This window comes from Pleurodeles waltl, chromosome 3_1 (assembly GCF_031143425.1).
Source record: "Pleurodeles waltl isolate 20211129_DDA chromosome 3_1, aPleWal1.hap1.20221129, whole genome shotgun sequence".
Classification (NCBI taxonomy): Eukaryota; Metazoa; Chordata; class Amphibia; order Caudata; family Salamandridae; genus Pleurodeles; species Pleurodeles waltl.
The window spans coordinates 1,994,975,386-1,994,998,215 of NC_090440.1; the positions used below are offsets into that span (position 1 = coordinate 1,994,975,386).

Sequence of the window (22,830 nt, forward strand, 5' to 3'; positions counted from 1 at the left end):
TATAAACGTACCAAAGTCACACCTGACTCCTTCTCAGATGCTCACTTTCATCTGAGCTGTTTTGGACACAGTGCAGCTTCAGCTTATCCTCTCGAACGGTGAGTCCAGGATATTTAAGATATAATACTGATGTTTCATCCTCTATCCTGCGTTTTGGTGAGACTGCCTCTGAGACTGCTGGGCCTCATGGCCTCCTGCATCCTGCTAGTGACTTATGCCAGATGGCATATGTGGGCTCTGCCGTAGAACCTGAAGTTCCAGGGGGCGCAGCATCAGGGGAATCTCTCCAACATGGTCCAGATCTCTGCGGTATCTGCAAAGGACCTGCAGTGTTGGCCAGCGAACTGCGACTGAGTCCGAGACAGACCCCTCTCCCTTCCCCAACCAGATCACACAGTTGTGATAGATGCGTCTCTCCTGAGATGGGGTGGCCACCTGGAAGAGGTGGAGAGCAGATGGCTGGAACAGCAGGGCATATCCCTGGTGGTTCAACATCTGGCAGGTTTCCTGTGCCCCAGAGCAGACACACTCAGCCTTCGAGGCCTAGCGGATTACAAGTAGTGTCTCCACCTGCAAGGTGATGTAAGGTCTCTTTCGCCAGTGGGGAGAACCTTGGTTAGATCTGTTCACCTTTGTTGAGAATGGGCAATGTCAGCAGTTTTGCACGCTGGAGTTTTCAAGATGGCTCTTGCTCAGAGATGCTTTTGGTTTGACTCAGGCCTCCTGTATGCCTTTCTGCCCGTACCACTCCTGCCCAGAGTTCTCAAGAAGCTCAGGAACGACTGGCCCCAAGTCATCCTTGTGGGTCCGGATTGGGCACAGAGATTCTGCTATCCCAAGCTATTGCACATGAATGTCAATCGTTGGATCAGGCTGCACCTTCGGGAGGCTCTTCTGTCGCAGCAGCAGGGGAGGGTCTTCCAGCTGAACCTATCATCTCTTCTTCTTGCGTGGAGATTGAGTGGTGGCAGTTGGCAGCTTTCGACCTTTCGACCTTCCGCCCAAAGTCTGCAATGTTATTCTGGCAGCCAGGCATCCCTCCAACAAAACGGTATATGCCTGCCAGTAGAAATGGTTTGTATTATATTGTAAAGAAAAGTCCATTCATCACTTTCTGCTTCTCATTCTGATATTTTGCCTCTTATCCTTACCCTTTCCCAGCAGGGCACTGGGCACCCCTAAGGGTTATCTTTCTACTCTGTCTGCCTTATTGCTGCTGCCTGTCCAACCCTCTTTATTTAAGTCCCCTATTGTAAATAGATTTCTGAAGGGCCTTATACAAATGTTACCCATTTCTTCTTTTATTATGCCTCAGTGGGATCTTATTTTGGTCCTCACATTCTTGATGTGTGCTCCTTTCACAATTGTCCCGTCTGGCTGCTTAAATCAGCTTTCCTCATGGCCATTACATCTGCCCGGAGGGTGCGTGAGCTGCAGGCCTGATCTTCTAAGCCTCTATTCTTCTCATTTTCTCTAGACAAACTGGTGCTTCTCACTAGGGCCTCTTTCCTGCCGAAAGTGGTAAACACCATTTCATGGGGATCAGTCTGTCACCTTGCCAACCTTTTATGCTCCTCCACATTCCTCTAAGGAAGAGGAGTGCCTCCACCTTCTGGACCTAAAAAAAGCATTGCTGTTCTGATCGAACTAAAGAGTTCTGGGTGAATGACCAACTCTTCGTGGGGTATTTTGGAGTGAAAAAAGGTCAGGCGGTGCAGAAGCGGACCATCTCTCAATGGGTTGTTCTCTGCATCAAGATCTGCTAATCATAGGTGAAAAAGCAACCTTCGGCTAATGGGCTCATTCCACCAGAGCAAATGCTGCAACCACTGCATTAGCATAATGAGTCCCAGTCCTGGTCATCTGCCATGCAGCAACATTGGGTTTCCTACACACGTTTACCAAGCATTACTGCCTGCACAGACAGGTCTGTAGGGACGGGCATTTTCACCCGTTCAGTCAGGAAGTCCTTTCCTACTTTATGTTCGTTCAGACACCATTCCGGAGATCGTATTGCTTGGGTATTTATTCAAAGGTACGGAATCTGCGGCTGGAAATCCCTATCAAATTAACAAATTTCCTTACCTTCGGTAACGCCTTATCTGGTACAGACAATAGCTGCAGATTCCTTACAGACCCACCCATCCTCACCATTCTGCAGACAGATATCTATGGTCGGGGATGATCCCTTTCAGGGCCCTAGTTTGGACACACCAGTGTCAGTGCTGCTCATGGCTCTGCACTTGTGGATTGGAAAGTCATGAAAAGTAACTAACGTCAGCGTAGCAAGGTGGCGCCTATGTAGCTAAATCAGGTGTCACTTCCAGCATAGACGACGCCGATGATGCCGAATTTTTCGGATCCAATCGGACGCCTGGGGAGAATTCAAAGGTAAACAATCTGCAACTAGATATTGTCTCTACCAGATAAGGTGTTACTGAAGGTAAGTAACTTGTTCTTTCAGCCACTTATGAAATTGAGAGTGAGGGTAGGGTTATCTCTTTAATCGACAATCGGAGAGCATTCCAATGCTGGCCAGCTAAGGAGGGGAAGATTCTTCTTTTCAATCGACCCTTGGCACTGTAACGTTAATCTCTTGGGTAGAACACAGCTGGAGGCTTGGTCTTTGAGGTTTATTGTTCGTTTCCTGTAGAGGGCTTTATGTACTGTACAAAGTGTCTTTAACAGAATTCGCTTCTCGACTGGAAGCCAATGAAGTGTTGTCCTATGAAGTGATGCATGTATGTATCAGTGCTGTCCACAGTTCATCCTGACTGCTGATTTCCTCCAACACCCATTTCCTCCCCATGCAAACAAGTAGAGGATCAGGCTTTCTTCCAACGCCATGAATCTATAGGAAAATCTTTGAGTGCATCATGATAACTTCCTGTAAAACTGGTGGCTTTTAGTAACATTATTTGAAGATTGTATTGTGAAATACACCATTTGTCCCATTTTCGGGGTCGGTCTACAGACAGGTTAAGCTGTTTTCCAAGAACCTAATGTCCCTGCAACAAGTACTATACAACACAAAATACAACATTATACAGAAAGGGGCTATGGGAAATTCTTCTTAAGTCACTGGCTGATACATGGCATTTTGAAAATAGATATATTTTTCAGCACTTGCAGCTTGAAGTAGTCATGGGGCAAGTTAGTTCCTTTTTTATATATTTTTCATTTCATAGTATGATATATTTTACACTGGGTATTTTTTGTGTGTGTTGCTGTCATCATGGGCAGCATATGTTTTTTTGAAGTCAGTAGTTTGAAGTGCACCTTTCAAGTCCTCACACAGCAAGACATAAAGATTAGCTAGGTTGGACAATAGCAAAAGCTCTGGCATAAAGTGCTGACACAACCAAATTCAAGCATGCACAAGTTCATTTATGCATGCTTGTGTTTGAATGTGTTACCACCTTAATGCAGACCTTTTGCTATTTCCAGTGCTTGTTTTAAAACATGTTCTTCTGAGGACAAACGTTTGTGGGGACTCTTGACCCAAATCACTTTTAAAGCCCACCAGCTGCCAATCACTGCCGTACAGTTTTATTGTATACTCTTTTCAAAGAAGGCCAATTCAGCTTCTGAAACCTAAATGTAATATTGGAATGGAGAGGGAACTGGTTGGCAACAGGAAGTGGAAAGGATACGTCATTCCCACATTAAAGAGAGCAAACAATTTAATTTGTATGTGCTACATTCTGTCATACCTTGTTTAGATCCTACCATATATATATAATTATTAAAGTAGGAAGTCTCCACATTAATCACCTGCCAATGATAATTAATGGAATGTTGTTATCTACAATTGAAGTAATGTTGTATGGCCTTCACCTGTCAGGCTTTTGCAAGAGCCACTGCCTTGCCACCTTTACTAATGACAGGAATGATCCATGCACATCAGCTACCATGTATCCAGCAATGGTTCAATGTACCCGGTTGACTGAGGCCAAGTCAGAGTGGTAACTAATTGGCAAGTAACCAACAGTGACATCCAACCAAGGCATAAGTCCTATCCATTGTAGGCCTTGACAGGATCTGGGTTAGTGTTTTCCCTGGTGACTCTAGCTAGGACTGCCCAAGTGCAGTAGCGATGATGACTAGCTGAGAGGTGACACCATCAGCAACCTCCTCCTTTTCAAGTTTATATTGTTGGAACATGGGCCATAATACAGCTGGCGGTGTCCTGTTGGCGGGGTGCTAATGGCAGTGGAAGTGGCCCTTCCCGTTCCCTGCCGGACGACCTTCTCCCTGGAACGGGTAAGGTGATCTTCCAACGGGGGATGGGGGTGGGAGGGTGGGGGTGTTGTATGTGCGTGTATGAGTGTGTGGTGTCTGCGTGTGTGCATAAATGTGTGTATGCTTGGTTGTATGTGTGTCTGAATGGTGAAGTGAGTGCGGGTCTGCATGTAAGTGTGTATGCGTGTGAGTATGTGTGTTTGGATGGGTGTCAGTATGCGCGCTTGAATCCGTGTATGAATGTTGTTGTGAATGCGTGTATGGATGTGTGCTTCAATGCATGTATGAATGTTGTGAATGCGTGCATGGATGAGTGTGAGTGGATGCATGTGTGTGAGTGTAGGTGAATGGGTGTATGCGTGTGGGTGTCTGTGTGCATGTATGCAGGGTAGGGGGTGGCAGGAGGGAGGCGCTGTGGCTGAAGTGGGGAGGGAGGGGTCTAGTTCTTGCTGGGTGGAGGGTGGGGGAGCCGTCTACCAGTGACAGGGAAGAAATTCCCTGTCACTGGTAGCCTTTCCGCCATGGTTTTCGTGGCGGTGCTGCCGCCCTGGAAACCCTGGTGGAAAGGCGGCTTCCGATACCGCCGGCGGTCTTCTGTGGACTGCCGGGTCAGAGATAATTATCTCCGGCCCGGCGGTTCCAACCGCCATGGCGGTATGAGTGGAGATGTGGTGGGTTGGCAGAGGCCACCCCGCCACACTCATAATGTGGCGGACTCCACCGCCAGCCTGTTGGTAGTGGGACCACCACATTTACCCTGGCGGTCAAAAGAATGCTGTGGTTAAAATGACCCCCGTAGTGCTCTCAAAGAAGTACTGAATAAATGCAGGCCCATATTTGGCCTCCCCTACCTCTCCAAATCATAGATGTGTCCCCAGCCATCTGGAATACTATACCAGAAAAAGCCCTATCCTAGTGAATTTCCAATCTAATTTCCAATCATGTCACAGCTCTGAAACCTCTAGATCTTCAATAAAAACAACTCCAATCTTCTAGTCCTTTTTCACACATCTGTAGCAACCAGCGATACCTTTGACCAAGGAAACTTCCAAAAACATTTTAACCACAGTATGGCTATTGTGGGGCCACAAGCTAATATTTAAAAAAATCAAGATATCATATTTATATGATATGTGGATAATACCCAATGATACATTAAGTTTAAAATGCAAAAGTGAATGACAAACTTGAAACTAAAGTTGACCCTAGAAAAGACAGAAAATCGTCTGCTATCCTAATAGAAAGGCCCAGAACTTCCCCAATAACTGAACAAATCAACTTCAGAACATGGGCTTGGCACCTAAATCAATTACTTCAGCAAAGTTCTTTGCTTTCAGACTTGGCAAACTATTCCACTCTCACCTTGTCTGAAAGAGAAGGTCTGAAACATCAAATTCCATTTAAAACAAAGTCTCAATTCAATTAAATTAAATCTTTATTTGATCGTAATAAAATATATCATAAAAGATAACATTCATTATTAGACCAGAAATTAAAGTGTATTTACACATAAAAAGCCATTAAAAATTCACATACCAGTCACTATATTTCAGCAAATATACATAAATATAACTAAAACAGCATTGGTTTTCTCAAACCTAGGGAACCTTTTTAAAAGCATTCATCAGCAAAACAGGTTGTCCATTAACTGTTGTAGAAAATGCAATACGACCTTGCATTTAGGGAACTTATACTTTGGCAATAGAGGTAGCAAATAACGTCTTGTAAAGGGCATGTAAAAAAAAAAAATTCAAACCAAGGGCAGTAAAGACTGAGAAGATGACTTGTCACATGGGCAGAAACAGATGCCAACAGTTGAAAATTGCCCTTGAGGGAAACTCAGCAGCCAACCTATAGACCACAGCCTAAACCGGATCAATAACATTTTCTCATACAAATTTTGTACATACAGCACATATGATGCAGTCCCCATTGACATTTGAATCATGCAATTCTCCCTATCAGATGGCTTCATTAGCTCGTTGGCTTCCTGAACAGACTGTCTATGGGTGACAAAACATTCCTGAATCCTTTTGTCCTTTATCCTTTTTTGTAATTGACTGAGGGTTATCAAACAAATGAGGACAACCAAAAATATCCGTGTTCCTTATATACTTCAACAATGGGATAGAAAGACCATAGTCACTGGAAAGACAGTAATTGATAATTGCTCTATTGGGTTCCACTGCCTTATTAGCTCAAATCAAACACTCGAACACCAGCGAAGCTGCAGTAATGATATTGTGCACACAATCTAAACGTAGTTCCAAATGGGAAGAATAACACCCAACAGCCAGTGGCAAAAACAATTCTCCTCCACCTGAGTATTGCCAACTTCCCTATACCCCCCACACTCCCATACCATAAGTTACAGTTGGTAGATATTTCCTTTTATAGATTTTCAAAACAGGTGCAATGTTTTTTTTCCCCCTTATGCTGGTGGCAAGGGAGAAGGTGGCTCCCATTGCACTAAAACAGGACACTCTACCTCTAACACAGAGAAACCAGGTGCAGGCATCATCAAATTCCAGCCCCAAATACTGAAAAGAGTGCATTCTCTCCAGTGTGTGCCCACCTATGCTCAGTGTACTGGTTTGGTAGATTTGGGGCCATATACTATTGTAAAAGACTTTGGATAATTTGTCTCCAACTCTAGGCCCTTCATTAAAACAATGAAGCAAGTAACCAACTGTTTTAACCCGTTGGCTGTCTGAGCCAATAAAACCGCATCATCTGCATACATACAGAGACCAAAGTACTTTCCAGCTTATTGATATAGAGCAAAAATAATATTGGGGCAAGGACACACCCTTTCTGAACACCATGGTTAGCTCTAAATGGGAGAGTGCACTCACCATGGTGCCCATATCTAATCAAATTGGTAAGGTCCTGATGGAGAAGGCGTAGATACATAAGCAAATCCACATTGAGACCCACAAACAAACAAATTTCCCATAACTTTGATCTGTTGACAATTGAATGCACATGTTAGGTCCATAAATGCCAAATGGATTGTGGTGCCCTTCGCAAATTTATATTTAGCAATATGTAGATGTAAATTTAGTCACTGTTCGATTGAACCCAGGCCCTTTCTAAACCCATATTGTGACTGGGAAAAACATTATTTGCCTGTGCCCAAGACATCAATCGCCCCAATACTACTCTACCAATTATTTTGGAGGTAGAGCCAAGCAGGGAAATAGGACGATAACGTCTAGCTTCAAGGACATTTCCCTTTTTGAGAATTGGTACCACTTTAGATATGCGCCAAGAGAGTAATGGGCCGACCGGGCAGACCAAATGAAAATAATTAGTAAGAATCGAAAACCAAAACCTAGGGTCTCCTATAAACAAATCAAGGCATCCCATCTGGACCTGGGTCCTTATTTGGGAGACTATTGGAAATTGCCTTAAATACTTCTCTTCTGAATAGAGGAGATTCAAATTTACCAGCAAATCTTCATGAGCCTCTTTGGAAATTATAGTATGGGTGCCATAAATACCAGAAAAGTGCACATTCCAAGCATCAGAGGTGATACACACAGTGGCAGTATCAGAAGATTGGCCCTTGGCCAAACCAGCCCGGACCATCCGCCAAAAAGCCTGTGGGTCCTTATTTTGACAAGCGGCCACAATAGCATCTCATTGCTTGTCTTTAAATCAGACTTTCTCTTTTTCAGAGATAGAGCATATGCCTTCCTACAAACAGAAACTACATCCAAATCCCAAGGGGTTTGCTTTAGATCCTGTCACAAAATAATATTCGCTTCCCTACAATCTGTATAATTTTTATCGAGCCATAATTTTTTAGTTATAGGTGTTTTTCTAATGGGTCTGCTCAACATGTTATTAATACAAGACAAAAGGTCAGCAAAACTCTGTAATGAATTCTAAGGCTCACCCCGATCTGAAAAGCATGAGGTCACCAGGTCCATACAATTGCAACACACCTGATTCAGAATTAGGGGCAGGTCAGCAGAACTCCAAACCACCCTCTGTCCGTCGTCCTTAGTATTTAGGGTCTGACAGGAATTGATGACACTTAATTGTTGCTGTAAGGGTGCTACGACTTGTAGCGCTATCTGGTTGTGGTCACTGTTGATTGTAGGTATCACTTCCGCCACCAAAATCAAAGGTTGCAGATTCCATGAAACAAAAACATAGTCAATAGTAGTCCCACACCCCCACCCAGTGAACTTAGGGAACGTGGTACTGCTTGCACTAGGGACAACACTCTCTAGATCCAATGACAACAGGAGTGAGTGTAATTGACAGCCTCTCAGATCTATGATCCCCAGATCCATATTCTGACTGACAGGGTCAAAAGCGAGATCATTTGAGAAAACCGATTACCTAATTTGGCATTTAAATCACCTGCCAGAAAGAGATTAAGTGGAAATCCTGCATACATTTCCTTTTCTACTACTACTAAGTCTCAAGGTTTCAAGTCTTTCCTTGCAAAGCAAGACCTGTACCTGGCCCTGCAGACCCCAAGCTTCTCATATTTTGAGTATGGTAATTATCTATCAACTGACCTGCCCAAATTTAACCTATGTCCCCCAAGATGGTGAATGTGGCATGCCTCTGGTCCGCAACAAAAAAAGATTTCAGCGCATCACACGCATTAGATCCTGAGGTTAGCCTTCTCTGGAATGTTGCTCAGCATATAAAATTGCATGCATTAGGTATAAGACTGTCAGCCTGACAAAAACCTGACTACCGGTGCCAGAAATTCCATATGTCTGATAGAAACAAAATCCTGGACACCTAATACTACTCAAGGTGGACTTGGAATAACTTTCAGACCGAAACAATCTTTCTGTGAAAATGCAACAAAGAAATGGGATGCTCTCCTAGTTAGCATCAGATAGGTCACATCAGTCACTGTCTTTGACAGGGGCCTTCAACAGTCTTAAAATGAACCGCATCCATCATCTGAAGTGGGCTGCCCAGAAGTGCATGCTGAATCTCAAACCAGCCTGAACGTTTTACACTTTAAATTCTGCTGATGTTTTTGATTTTTTTTTTCCCATCTGCACTTTATATCAACGATACTGTAAAGCATCCTGTCACCCTGTACCTAGGGTTATTACTAGCTCTATTAGGAACTTAAATAAATAAATGGTAAATAAGCCAGAGGCGTTAGGCCTTAAATTGTGCATTCATATTTAGGACTACCCTCTGCGTTTAAAGGCAGAGAAATACTGTCCTGTTTTGTTTTTGGTTAACAATGTAATTATTGACTGATAAATGCTTATCTGCTTGTTTTGATGTTTGTAGAGCGTTGATGTTGAAGCATTACAGGCATGAAGCGCTGTGACAAGCCTAAACTTAGTATTTGTTTCTTGTGTTTTCAGGTCAGCAGGCACTACATTTCGCACCATGGAGGGCTGTGGGACTATGGTGAAGATACATCCTTCTTCAGCTGTACGTCTTCAAATATTGCCAAGGGTTTGCCTTATCTAGCTGTAGAGAAGGGAAATGGGAAGTAGAAAAATCTATACAGGGCCAAAAAGTGTCTTTATTGACTCACAGTAAAGTGTGAGCTGCACAAATTTCCAGGTCTGCAAAAATGCAATAGGATAGAGCTTGAAATGAACACCCTGTTCATCTCTTCCAGAGTAACACAGCCATTTGATGATCACTCAGTCTTAACAACTGGACAGTTAGGCATGTGAAAACATGGTATATCCTTTTCTTGTAGTTCCCTTACCTATTAAAATGGTAGCATTTAAAAACAAATATATTGAAGTCTACTGTGACTTTTGTTCAAATCAATACTTCCAGTCTGATCTTGAAGCTGAAAACTGACGTAACTAAAATATAATGCATCCTTACTGAGGAATGGCTTAAGCATCTGCAGAAGAGTAAACACTTTACTTGTGATCTGGCTACAGTAGGTATTCTGTGTTTAGAGAGTAGAGACATAGGAGGTATATTTTGCCACTGTTACCCACACTGCCAATTTTCAGGTTTTGTCATTATCAAAACAGTCCCACTTTTGCAGATGTGTAGAGAAATTAAAGAGTGCACTTACTGATACTATCTACTCATTAATTCAGTTCCACCAAAATGTGGTGTATTAGTGAAGATGGAATTGATATATGTTCTTCGAAAGCCCAAGTGTTTTGGCCTTTTTGTGTTTTTCAAGGTGCAGAAATGGCAATAAATGCTTCACTGTAATATATTCACTTCTTTAGGGCATACACTACACACCAGTTAACCCAGTGATTTTATCAGAGGCTTACTGGTCTCAGAAGTATCAATGATTTTTCAAGTAATATAGTTTTAGCACTGGTCTAGGTTCCGGATTGCCAAAGTTATAGTTGATAGTTATTTATATGCTTATGACAGTGCTTGTGAGCAAAAAAGTGATGCGATGATCCATTCTCTTTACTCTTGTATGGTTGAAGGTCGACAGAAGACCGTAATTCAACTTGTGATGTAAGTGGCCATAGGGGATTTGCAATGAAATAGCATAGGGGCATTTTCTGCCACTTTAACTCACACTGCCCATTTCAATGTTTTATCATTAGGAAGTCAGCCCTGCATTTGCAAGTAAAATGTGGATCATTGAGGGATATGGTCTAAACCTGGTAAAACTGTAAAACCTGACGAAAAAGTCTGCTGAAGTCCCTATAACCCTAATTAAAACTGCTGTGTATGGTCTGAGCTATAAGGATTCCTGGAACCGTAGTTCATTCTATGGGACTGTCCGGCTGGCTAAAGTATGAGCCTGTATCATCTTTGCAAACAGAACTAAAGCCCTGTCTGAGGCATGAACATGTACAGGGTCGGACTGCCTTATAGGGCAATCAAGCAGTACCTGACAGGCTAGCATGACAGGTCAGTGTAAGGGCTGTGTTATTTCGCTGTTTGTGGGTCTATTTTATGGTCTGCCGTGGTGGTTTTTAACTGATGTTTTCCCTGATATTATAACAAACATTACCTACCGCAAACTCAGATCCATGCAGTCTTCCATATCTTGCAAAACACTTATGCAGTGTGTCTTTGCAAGTTAAAAACTGCCCCGATTGGCAAACATGGGCCACTTTTTTAGAGCTATCGAATTCACTCTAGAGGGCCACTATTATTTGGGTGCCCGGGTCTGTTTTCTGTCCCTGACCTCAACTCCCATAATCTGAGAACTTGCACTACTGGCTAAAGTCTGGAATAGTAAAAGTTGTGCTGCCTGATGGCTGGTGCAGCTGACTGTTAATGGACTTTTAATGACTGTTTCCTAATGAATAGTCGTGCTATGTAAGACTTGGACATATATAGTCTTTGTAACCTGCTGGCTGTGGGCTTAGCCAGTAAGAGCTATGTAACTTGAGGAAACACTCCATTGCCTGAGGCCTGACCCAGCAAGAACTGTATTGCTGGAGTGGTACCTGCAGTCAACCTATAGACTAATGACATGGACCAATATAACATTTCTCCTAAGGTAAAACTGTGTTGTTTGGGGTCTGATCCAGTAATAGTTGTGCTGCATGTTGAATATCCCTTTTGTCTAAGGCACTAGAAGGAGGTATGTTGCCTCAGGTTGGGCCCACAAGAGCTGTGCCCAGGATTGCTCCATTGACTGAGGCCAGTAAGTGGATAGGTCTGATTAGAGATAGTAAGAGCTTTGTTATTTAAGGTTTGCTTTGCAGTATTTTGAGTGAGCCTGTAAGAGCTGTTTCACCGCAGGTAAGACTCTGTCATCTCGTGCCTGAGCGAGCCTGTACACATGTCACACGAGAGGGAGCTCTTTTGGTGTTTATTTCATGCCAGTAAGCTTATCACTTGAGCCATAGCAGAATTATCTCAGGCCTGAGCATATTGGATTTTTATTGTTCAAGGAGGTCGCTCTCCTATTTAAGGCCCCAACCTGTAAGCTCCTTGTAACTCTAGCAATCTCTCGAATAATGACTGAGCCTTTTACATTTGTTGCACAGGGATAAAATCTTCATAAAACTAGTGTTACCAGATTACTCTTTACAATTGGAACACCTCTTTACCAGTCCTGTGTTTTAGTTAACAAGTCAGTGCATTCTGTGGGTTGTCTTGGGTCAGTTAAATTAAACAATTCGTCTTAAAAACCTTGAACACAATGATTTATTCAGTGAAAGCCTAGGGCTTGCCAACTTGTGTCCTAGTGTCATGGGGTCATCTGCTAACCTTAACTGACTATTTGTTCACAATTGAAAATTTTATACAACAAGGACCAAATGCATTCTCAATGCAAAGACATGGAAAACGTGTTTAAGTTTTGGTTTGCTTTAAAGAAAACAATACCAGTTTTAAATGATCTCTTGATTTCCAGCTCCACGGACAGGAGGCTGAGCTGGAGTGGATCATGTTTCATGATGTTCTTGTGACGTCCAACATCTTTGTGAAGACTGTGTGTCCCATTCGCTATGAATGGGTAAAAGACTTGCTGCCAAAGCTGCATGAAGTGGATGTGTATGAACTGAGTAGCGTGGCCAGAGAAGCTGTGACTGAGAAGGAAATGGCAAAGTGGAACATCAAGGAGGGATTGAAACGTCAAAACGGTGAGGAAATACAATTAATGTTCAACGGTGATCTGATGGTGAACGTATGTGCTGAAGTGTGCTACGGAGCTCGTAGTTTAATGTCAATCAACCTGTTACCAGAATCTGTGCTAAATATTCTGCATAGAAGATTGCTCTGTATAGGGAAGTGATACATCTCATAGGCATCAACACAAAGTAGTCTGTGAGCATGGAATCTTTGACAGGGCAAACAGAGAAGGGTATACTGTCTGCAGCCTTGTCCCAGAGGCCAAGTGGGTACATGAAAGTAGGCAAAGAGAAAGGAAAGGAATGTGGCCCATGTCAATACAGGGGAACCCCCTGGAGCAAAGAGTGAACATGGAAGCTTTTAAAACCTTGGGGGAGGTGCTTGAGGCCTTTAATATTGCACTGGTAGCCACTGAGCAAGTGTATGACATTTCTGAAGTTCAAGTATAGGGATGGAGATCTTATAACAGGAAAAATACCCCCTCCTGCAGAGAAAGACTAGAGACTTCCATCTGCCAGTAGAAGGAAGAGGAATGCAACCCTTTAAAATGTACAGTTAACCACTGGAGCAGAGAATGAGAATCGAACTGTTAAGAGTTTCAAGGGAAGGAGTCCATATCTATGCACTGCATGGATTTCCATATGGGCAGTGTATCAAAAAGGAAACTTTCACAGTTTGGGCAGAGTAAGGATTCCACCTCTGTACACTCCACAGATAATCCTTGCAGCATTTCAATCTTCCGTAACCCAGAAAGAAGGCTCAGCCCATACAACTTCACAAGTAGCCCCTGGCAAGAATATGATCGCAGAGGTTTTAAAGCACAAATTAATAGACACAGCCCATTCTTTTGTGCTGCAATGCACAGAAAACCCATGCACCACAGTTGGTTGGGTTGGAAGCCTATCACAGAAATATGAGCTACATAGGTAATTGTTGTAGCTGTTACAATGGAAACTTCAATTGATGGCAGTGGGGGCGGGGGGGCATTTAACCTCACCATATTACAGTTACAGCTAGAAGCAGAATGCAACTAGTGAAGCTTCCAAACTACAGCACAAGAACCACAGGCCAAAATTACTCACAGTTAACCCCTGCACCAAAGTTGTATATTAAATCATTAGTAGTCCAGGCAGAGGTGTTTCCCATAAAGTGGTAAGAGGATCCAGTTCATCAGGATATACGTATTAAGCTTGCATAGTGCAGCAAATAGGATCTTGCCAAGGGCTTAGGGTATTATTACCACAGATTGTGAGCACCACTGCAGCTCTCATTTCAGAGAAGGCATTGTCTTGTCAAATTTAGACTCAAACTGTCTGGATGACAACCCAACTAGCAGTGATAAATAGCTTTTAATGAGCATGGGGGACTGGAAACACTTCTCAACTAGCCCTGAACAAACTCTCAGGACAGTTGTTACTGTGAATGATCCTGTGGTAACTGTCCTTTTTCATTGTTGTACCTGGGCTCCTCCCCTCTCTTGTCATTTATACTTCCAACTTAGCACTCGGAATCAGCCTTCAAATAGCAGGACATGATTAAAGAAATGGTCAATACCTGTAGTAGAGCCAGCATGGCATTTTTGGTAGGGTTGGAAAAGAGACCTGATGGGTTGGAAAAGAGACCTGATGTGTAATAGTACTAGAACAAACTCAGCGGCATAGAGTGAGCCCAAGAGCTTCCATACCCTAAGGGGAAAGATTATACTTTTTCGTGGCATGCTCTTGAGTACATCGGGCGGATGGCACCACAGAGAAAATTTAGTGCACAAAATGGTTTGTTTGCTCCAGTGATGTGAAATTTACTAAAACTCACAGACAATACATCCTTGCCTAAATGGCAGTGTGATTTAGTGTGTGCTTAACAAATTCAACCCTTGATAAGTCAAGGTACATCCCATTTTGTATAGTTCAATGTATAAGGAAATGGTGGTTAATCCATGATATTAGTCCTAGATAATTTTTGTGACATACATATCAAAGATTTTCATATTCTATAGAAGCCCTAGTTACAGTTAATTGTTTGTACAGATTATGACTAATGCATGGATATGCAAATCCTAGCTGGTATAGTCAATGACATTAATTAATCCTGGTTAATATGTGGTATATAGAAATCCTGTTTAAATATTTGCACAGATCCTGAGTTATGCCACATTTCACACAAAATCTTAAATTAGGAATGTCATCTTTTTTATCAAAGTGCCCTTATAGTTGATTTTCCTCCCCTTAAGGAGATGTGCTCTTTTTTATCAGTAATTGTTTGGTGGACTTTTCTTTTAGGTTGACCTTTACCTTTTCTTTACGACTCATTTATTTAAAGTTACATCCCCTGAATTATCTTTTGGCTCTCTGCTCATTGCTGTGTCTCACTTGTTGACCAATTTGTTAGTTGTTGAACTGCATGTTCTAATTTTCTGCTTTTTCCTTCTCACCTGTTTTTCTTAATCGCAATGATGATGAAGGAGTTCATCAGATGTCTAACCAAAGATTAACCAAATATCCTTGTTTGTCAAAGGATGATGTAGTGAAAAATAGATACAAATTATGTACATGTATTTTACATAGATATATGTTTTTAGGAATGCAGTTAATAATTTAGCAGTTGCACATCTCACTTTTCTCCAGTGTAATACAACTTCTGACATTATATTTCTAGAAGGGGCACTAGAAGATGCTTTGAAGAAAGCTAAGAGAAGAAATGATGAGACATCCATATCAGATGCTCGGACTCGATACCTTCAGAGAAGGGAGCAGAAGACTGAAAACTTAACGAAGCCAGACTCTTAAGAGCTAGGAAATGCAGCTTCCATTTCCTCTTAAAACAGCACCAGGCTGTCCTTACTGGCCCATGGTGGGCTTTAATGCTACCATTTCCTGGCGGAAAGGGATATTTACATCAAGACATGTATATATTTGTGTGTGCATAAGAATAATTGGGTATGTATGAGTGTACAGGTGAACATTGTCTCAGAAATATGGGTGCAGTGTGATCCAGGTCATATGGACAACTCCCTTTGTCCGCTAGAAAGGTCACCAAAGCATTTTGTTGCAAGCTGCAGTATATTATTACACTAACAGAGTGTCCCAGAGGAGAAAAAAGACCTTGGTTTGTTGATTTTTTCCAAGTAGGCCATCTTGTGTTGTGGGAAACAATCTGACCATAAGATATTAATGATAGGATGTTCACATGTGGACATTGTAGATGTGCTGCAGTTACAATAGGTATGTCTTTTAGCCGACAGCTCCAACCCTTTCTCTGCACCATGAGTTAAGCTGTATGACACACGAGTGATGAGTTGAAAATATGCAATTAGCCCAAATTGCTGTGTTGTAATTTAGAGAACTAATGCCTTTAGGTTAAATTTATAGCTGCATTGTTATTTAAGCGCTATATAAAAATGCTTTATTTGTATCTTTTTAACATATGGTAACCTTTTTTAAATGCAGCAAGTGCCGTGAACAAAAGAGACAATAGGGGTCCGATTCACAAAAATACATTTACGTCTGCAAACCTGCTAAGATGTAAATCTACTCTTACTTCAAAATACAGCTCACCCCCTTTTTGCTGTTCACCATTTCCGAGTGGAGATTTACAACTACCAGTGTGGAGCGTCCTACAACTGAGTTTACAGCCTAAAAATTACTACTAGTAGCTTTACCACCATATTTTACTTTACACCTGGCTGAGGTAGAAACTAGGCATATACTATAAACCTGACCCAAATCACAAACCATATACACCTGACACTTGTTCACTAAAAAACACACAAATACAGCCAACACCCTACCCCACAATAGTTATTAAAATCAATTTCAATGGTGAAGTCACATTTTGGATAAATAGTTAGGAAAATGTACTTTTAAAAAGTTACCTTTTACCTGCCTAAAGCCTCTGGAGGACCATTTGCATTTGCTCACCTACTTTTGTCAGCTCGTAATTAGCATGTGAATAGGTGTGAATGCATGTGAAATGCCTCCCAGAACCAACCAGTAGGCTAACCTGAATAGACAGAGATGACCCCGCAGAACCTGATGCAGGGTTGGGCTGCGGACAACCTTTTTGACATTACAGTGTCAAAATGTGCTGAAGTGTCAAATTCTGCTTCATAGGTCTGCTGGGGCTTTACATATAACACTTAAGATACACTTCAAAGGCCAATAACAGAATGCAAGACAATTCTTGGGTACCCACTGTCTGGTTATTGATGTACCTGCTTCAAACTGGATTTTAGTGTAAAATATGGGTGGGCACTAGGGATTACCATAATACTCTGCCCCTAAATACACCCAGCTCACAGAGCCAAAGTTCAGAGTGGCCAAAGGCTTCCACCATCTTTAAAATGCCCAAAGTGGGTAGTGTTGGCCCTGGCAACTTTAATCCTATTGGTTATGGCATACCCAGAAGTCATTCCCACCCCACTAGCTCATGCCGTGCACAAATGTGGCACCTCCAGGCACTCACTTCAGATCACCTCTGGACCTCAGAAAGATCAGAAGAGGACTAAACCTGCTGTTTGCGACCTGAGAAGTGTCTGAAAGGAATAGACAGTCTCTATCTTGTACCCAGGACAAAGAAGTGAACTACAGGCATTTTAAGGCTGGCCTCCTCTTAAAGCGTCAGAGAGACAACAAACTAGAGGCTTTTTCCTGCAACTTAACTAGTGGCAATGAGACCTGGAATGGATCCTGCTGCTGGCCTCTGTCTTGACACTCTGCAAGTCTGTAAGAGCCTCCTTGAAGGCCTGGGGGCTGTAGAAGTGTACTCCTGTGGTGAATTGGGATTTGAAAGACGAAAGTCAGAAGGTAAACCTTTTGACCAGGATGAACTGGTTGTTGTATATAACCCATGCTCCCTCGCGGTCAGCACCACATTGCCCCCAAGTTCCAGTTTACTGCTATACCTACTTAAATCTTTAAAAATTAATATCTCTGGTTCCCCTTATTGATTTTGTGTCATTTTGTTTATTAAATTGTACTGCATTTTTCTAATCTGGTTTGCCTGTCTGCTCGGTGCCATAGCTACCAGCGCTGTGGAAGGAAAACCTGGCTGTTCAAAGAAACCCTGGATTTATCTCGCCCTTAGGCCTGGCTCGGCAGTACAATGAAGTCTTTTAGTCTAGTGCCTAGACACCTTTGGGTATTAGATGCGCTCTTCAAATATTCATAAGATAACCTATGAGCTTAGGTTAATTTAGTGACTGAGGGTTTGTACTGACAGGGGTTGTGATTCTTGCTTGACGTGGGTAGACACCCCCCGAATATAGTAATCCAATTTCTTACAATGAGGAAATTCACTGAGGAGGAGACAGCCCTTGTGGTTACATTTGTGGTCAAACTATATAAGCACCTACATGGACTGCCTCCATATAACCTCCGTGGAGCACGGGAGGCAGCCTTGTGACAGGACGACACAGAATGTGTAAATGTATTAAGGTTGTAGCATACATTTTGAAAAAAGTTGTTAAGAACTTGTAAAACTACATTTTAAGGTTTAAACTAGTATTTACACATATTTGTGTGAACTATGTGTATTTCAGTGTACAGATGTAAAAGCAATAAAATGAGTAACAGTGTAGTGCATGTGTATTATTAAATAGAGAATAGCTTGATTGACTATGACATTATGGTACTGCTACAGTGTTGTCTCATGTTGGTATATGTGAATGATATAAACGTCCACCATTGTCCGTCACACACCTGCAGACTCTGTTATCTGTTCTCTGCCCCCCTTGGAAACTTGGATGTGGCAGTAGATCAAGGGTTATGTCTGAGTAAGCTCCACTGCATGACTTTGTGTTGCAATATGCAACAGGCTATTACTGTCTTGCACACAACTTCAGATAGAGATCTCTAATCACAGATTTCTCAGCTTAGAATATGTCCCAGGTGTCGCACTGGCTCTGGTACCTTTGAAGCAGTACTCCTGTGCGCTGGATGGTGTCACCAATGTCTCCGTGCAGACATCATCCACCACCCATTTCCACTGATATCAGTTCCTTTCTTTCCATGCCTATGCAGCTCTGGATCCAACTCTGGTTTCTTTAAGGCTGTTTTTCCTCACAACTTTGAGTATTTTTTTATAGCAAATTTTCTCCTGTGTGCAAGGGACGTGCCCCCCAACAGATTGACAGGGTTTAAGCCTTGTGGTGGAGTGTCACAGGCAAACGTCTGCAACGAGGTCTGTCTGTATTGTTTTGGTGTCATCTTGCGAACCGGCAGCGTTCGGTGACTGTACCCAGGACCCGAAAGCTATACAGGAGCAGAAGGTGAAGCTTTTTATCGCCCAACACTGAAATACCCTTCGTCGGTCTAAGTCAGTGGCCATTCTTAATCTTCACCCAGCAGCCATTCCCCGGAAGACTCGTTGTTGAGGTCCCACTCGTCAGGAAGTTACACAAAAAGAAAAAGAAGTCCAAATGGGGGACTCCAAGTCCGCCGAAAGGGGGCAAGGACACCAAACCTTCAGGATCCACTTCCAAAGTCATAATGTAGAGCGGATCCCTGATACCACCCTGTACCAGCCCTCATTTCCTGGGCCAGGGACTAATCCTGCACAATTCCAGGAGGAGAAAGTGCACCTGCTTGCACAATTGAGTCCCTCTTGAGCTTCTTCAGGCCCCATGGGGTCGACAGGTCCTCTAAATGGAACCACGCAATGGGACCTTCCTCAGTACCAGTTGGGCCCTCTGGATCCATTTTACAACCAGGGCAAACTGCAGTGGAACCTCTTCTTGCTAAACCTTGGATCGGTGCTCCGGTCAACCATTAGATTGCCCGTCGTCCCTGCCCTGCACTGTGGGATTCAGACTTTCTTACCTGGACAGGTAATCTGCTCAATTGTTAACCCAAAAGAACTGACACTTTTGAGCACTGGGTTTTCTCGTCCTCCAGTCTTGCCCTGAGCTCTGTGAATATTGAATACTGCCTGACTCTTGAGCAGATTCTCTTATGTCTATGGTACTCATGATCTAAGTCCTTCCTATGGCACCTGAGGTGGTTTGTGCTATCCTTCCCTCAACCATGTATGATGGATGTGATGCAAGGAAGTTTTCAGTCCTCGTTGGGCTTGATATTACATATTGTTTGGGTATGGCCATTGCCACCAGTGTTGTTATCCTTAGACATGCTTGGATGAGGTAGACCTGTTTTTCAAGAGATGTCCAGTCCAGCCCTATGGACATGCCCTTCGATGAGTCCCATCTGTTTGGGGACAAGGCTGATTCATCACTGGAGCACTTCAAGGACAGCAGGGTTATGGCACACTCCCTTGTGTCGTCTACCACCCCCTGCCCACCACACAGCCAGTTTTGTCCCCTGCTTGGATTTGGCAATGCTTATCAGCTTTTCCAACTGTTGCTTTCAGCTCACCAGTCCTCTCAGTCCTTTCATAGCAGTGGCTCCAACAGAGCCTTGCCAGCAGGGGCAGCTAGTGGCCCCTTGTGTCTGCAACCTTTAAGCTTCTTTGATGTACCCTTTGTGTCACACAGCCACCTGGTCGGCAGCGGTTTCACTACTTTTTACTGAAGTGGCAGGTCATCACCTAAAATTAATGGATGTAACCGAAAAGTTTAGCAGGGTTATGCCCTTCCATTCCTGGAAACACGCCATCTTTGCCACCATTTCAAGAATGGCTGACAGAAGACCACCTCACCTATCCCTTTTGCAACAGAATTGCATGCTTTTCAGGTCAAAGGAGCCATAGAGGAAGGCCCGATGTCAGACGTAGGTCATGGTTGCTATTCTCCCTATTTTCTGGTGCTGAAAAAGGACAGAGGATGCAGAAGGACAAATTCAAGCTGCTCACCTTGTCTAAGGTCTTGTCTGCTCTCAAACCTGGAGACTGCATGGTAGTGTTCGACCTTCAGGACACTTACTTTCACATCCCACCATACATGCCTATCTGCTGTTCATGGTGGGCCGGGAGTATGTTCAGTTCACTTTGCTCCCCTTTGATCTCACAAGTGCCCCTCATGTGTTCATAAAAGTGAAAGCAGTGGTAGCACCACACTTTCGGAGGTCCAGAGTCCCAGTCTTTCCCTACATCGATGACTGGCTGTTGAAGGTGGCCTCGCCCTAGGCAGTCATCACCCACCTCTAGAGCACGGACAACCTTCTGAAATCCTTAGGATTTACTATATACATGACAAAGTCACACCTGACTCCTCTGCAGACACTCCCTTTCATCTCAGCAATTCTGGACTCACTGCAGTTTCGCGCCTACCCTCTGGAGCGAGAGTCTAAGACAATGTTCCTTATGTTTCAGCCTTGGTCCTGGATTTCAGTGAAGTTGACTCCAATGCTGCTGAGACTGATGACCTCCTGCACCCTGCTTTGCCACACATGGCCGATGGCATAGATGTCCCAGTAGCAGCAGCATGAAGGGGACCTTCTCTGAACACGTCCAGATTTCAAAGAAGGCTGCAAAAGACTTGCAGTGGTAGCTACAGGATCGCTCTTGGGTCAGCAGTAGATCAGTAGCCCTACCCCACCCAGATCTGATAGTGGTGGCCGATGCATCGCTTCGGGGCTGGAGCTGCTGTCTGGGAGAGGGGGGGCGATCAGAGCCCTCTGGTCTCTGGGCAGCATCTCAGTTCCACATCAGTCTGTTGGAGTTAAGAGCCACCCACTTGGTGTTGAAAGTCATCCTGCCATCCATTCAAGGGAGGCTGTTTCAGGTGTTCATGGACAACACTTCCATATTGTATTGCAACATGCAGGGCTGGGTGGGGTCCTGGATCCTGCGCCAGGAGGCCCTTCACCTGTGGACAATACTGGAACATCAGGGGATTTTCTTGGTGGTACAGCACCTGGTGGGATCTTTGAACGCCAGTATTGACGAGCTCAGCCATTAACGCCTCATGGATCATGAATGGTGGTTACACCCGCAGGTGGTGCCGGGTCTCTTCCGTGAACGTGGAGAACCTTGGCTCAATTTCTAAAGCCAAGAATGTGCAATGACAGCACTTCTTATTCTTTGGAGTTTCCAGAGTGTCTCTCGCTAGGACACGTGCTCCTAGTAGAATGGAGCTTTGGGCTCCTTCATGCGTTGTCCTGAGTTCTGAAGAAGGTCAACTCACACCTGGGCCAAGTCATTCTAGTGACTCCAGATTGAGTGGGGAGATTATGGTTTACCCAATGCCAGAGAATGTGCATCAGTCCACCAATCAAGCTGCCCATTCAGGAGGACCGCCTGTCTCGGCAGCAACTACGTACTCTCCACCTCCATCCTTAGAGACTAAGGGGAAACAGTTGAGCATTTTTGCTGTCCCTCAGTAGATAGTGCATGCTATTTGTGCAGCCAGTCATCTCTCTAGCAAATCCATATACTCCTGCCATTGGGAAAAGCTTGTGGCCTGGTGTACAAATAGACAGGTCAAACCACTTCATGCCAAGCTGTCAGAGAATTTATTGTTTGTCTTGTCTTTAGCCCAGCAAGGTCTTGCGTTGGGCGCAGTTAAATGTTATCTGTCAGCTATTTAGGCTTTTATACATTTGCCAGACCAGCCTTCTTTGTTTAAGCCAGCCATTGTAATGTGTTTCCTAAAGGGATTCATCATTTGTTTCCTCTTCCCCTTTCATAATGTCCCAGTGGGATTTGACTTTAGTTTTGCCAATCCTCATGTGTTCTCCATCTGAACCCATGTATAACTGTCCCCTTATGCTGCTCACCATTAAGACAGTCTTCTTGGTGGCTATAACATTGGTGCAGAGAGTGAGCAACCTTCAGGCCCTCCATATATCACCTTCTGTCCAGATAAGTTGTTTCTTCAGACCTGAGCTTCCTTTTTGCACAAAGTAGACACTTCTTTTCTCATCTGTCAATCCATCACCATCCCAAAGTTCTTTGCTCTACCCCAACCCTCTAATTAGGAGGAATGGCTCCCTGTTTGAATACAAAGAGGGCTCTTAGTTTCTATTTTGTTCATACCCGGCAATGCTAAGTAAACAAACTGTATTTTGTTAGGTTCATAGGAGCAAAGAATGGAAATGCAATGCTGAAAAGAACCATCTCCTGCTGTATTGTACCATGCATTAAGATCTGTTATGCACTAGCACAGTAGCAGTC

At 43.5% G+C, this 22,830-nt stretch overlaps 1 protein-coding gene across 3 annotated transcripts in view; it reads left to right on the forward strand.

Moving 5' to 3' along the window:
• Positions 1-18,339, forward strand: part of DHX40 (DEAH-box helicase 40) — a 266,557-nt gene extending 248,218 nt beyond the window's left edge. For all 3 annotated transcript variants that reach the window (XM_069226422.1, XM_069226423.1, XM_069226424.1), the window contains 3 exons: positions 9,600-9,669; positions 12,548-12,776; positions 15,421-18,339. In XM_069226422.1, coding sequence (XP_069082523.1) covers positions 9,600-9,669; positions 12,548-12,776; positions 15,421-15,551 — 430 coding nt within the window. In that variant the 3' untranslated portion in view covers positions 15,552-18,339. The remainder of the gene's footprint in view (positions 1-9,599; positions 9,670-12,547; positions 12,777-15,420) is intronic.
• The last annotated feature ends 4,491 nt before the right edge of the window (positions 18,340-22,830 follow it).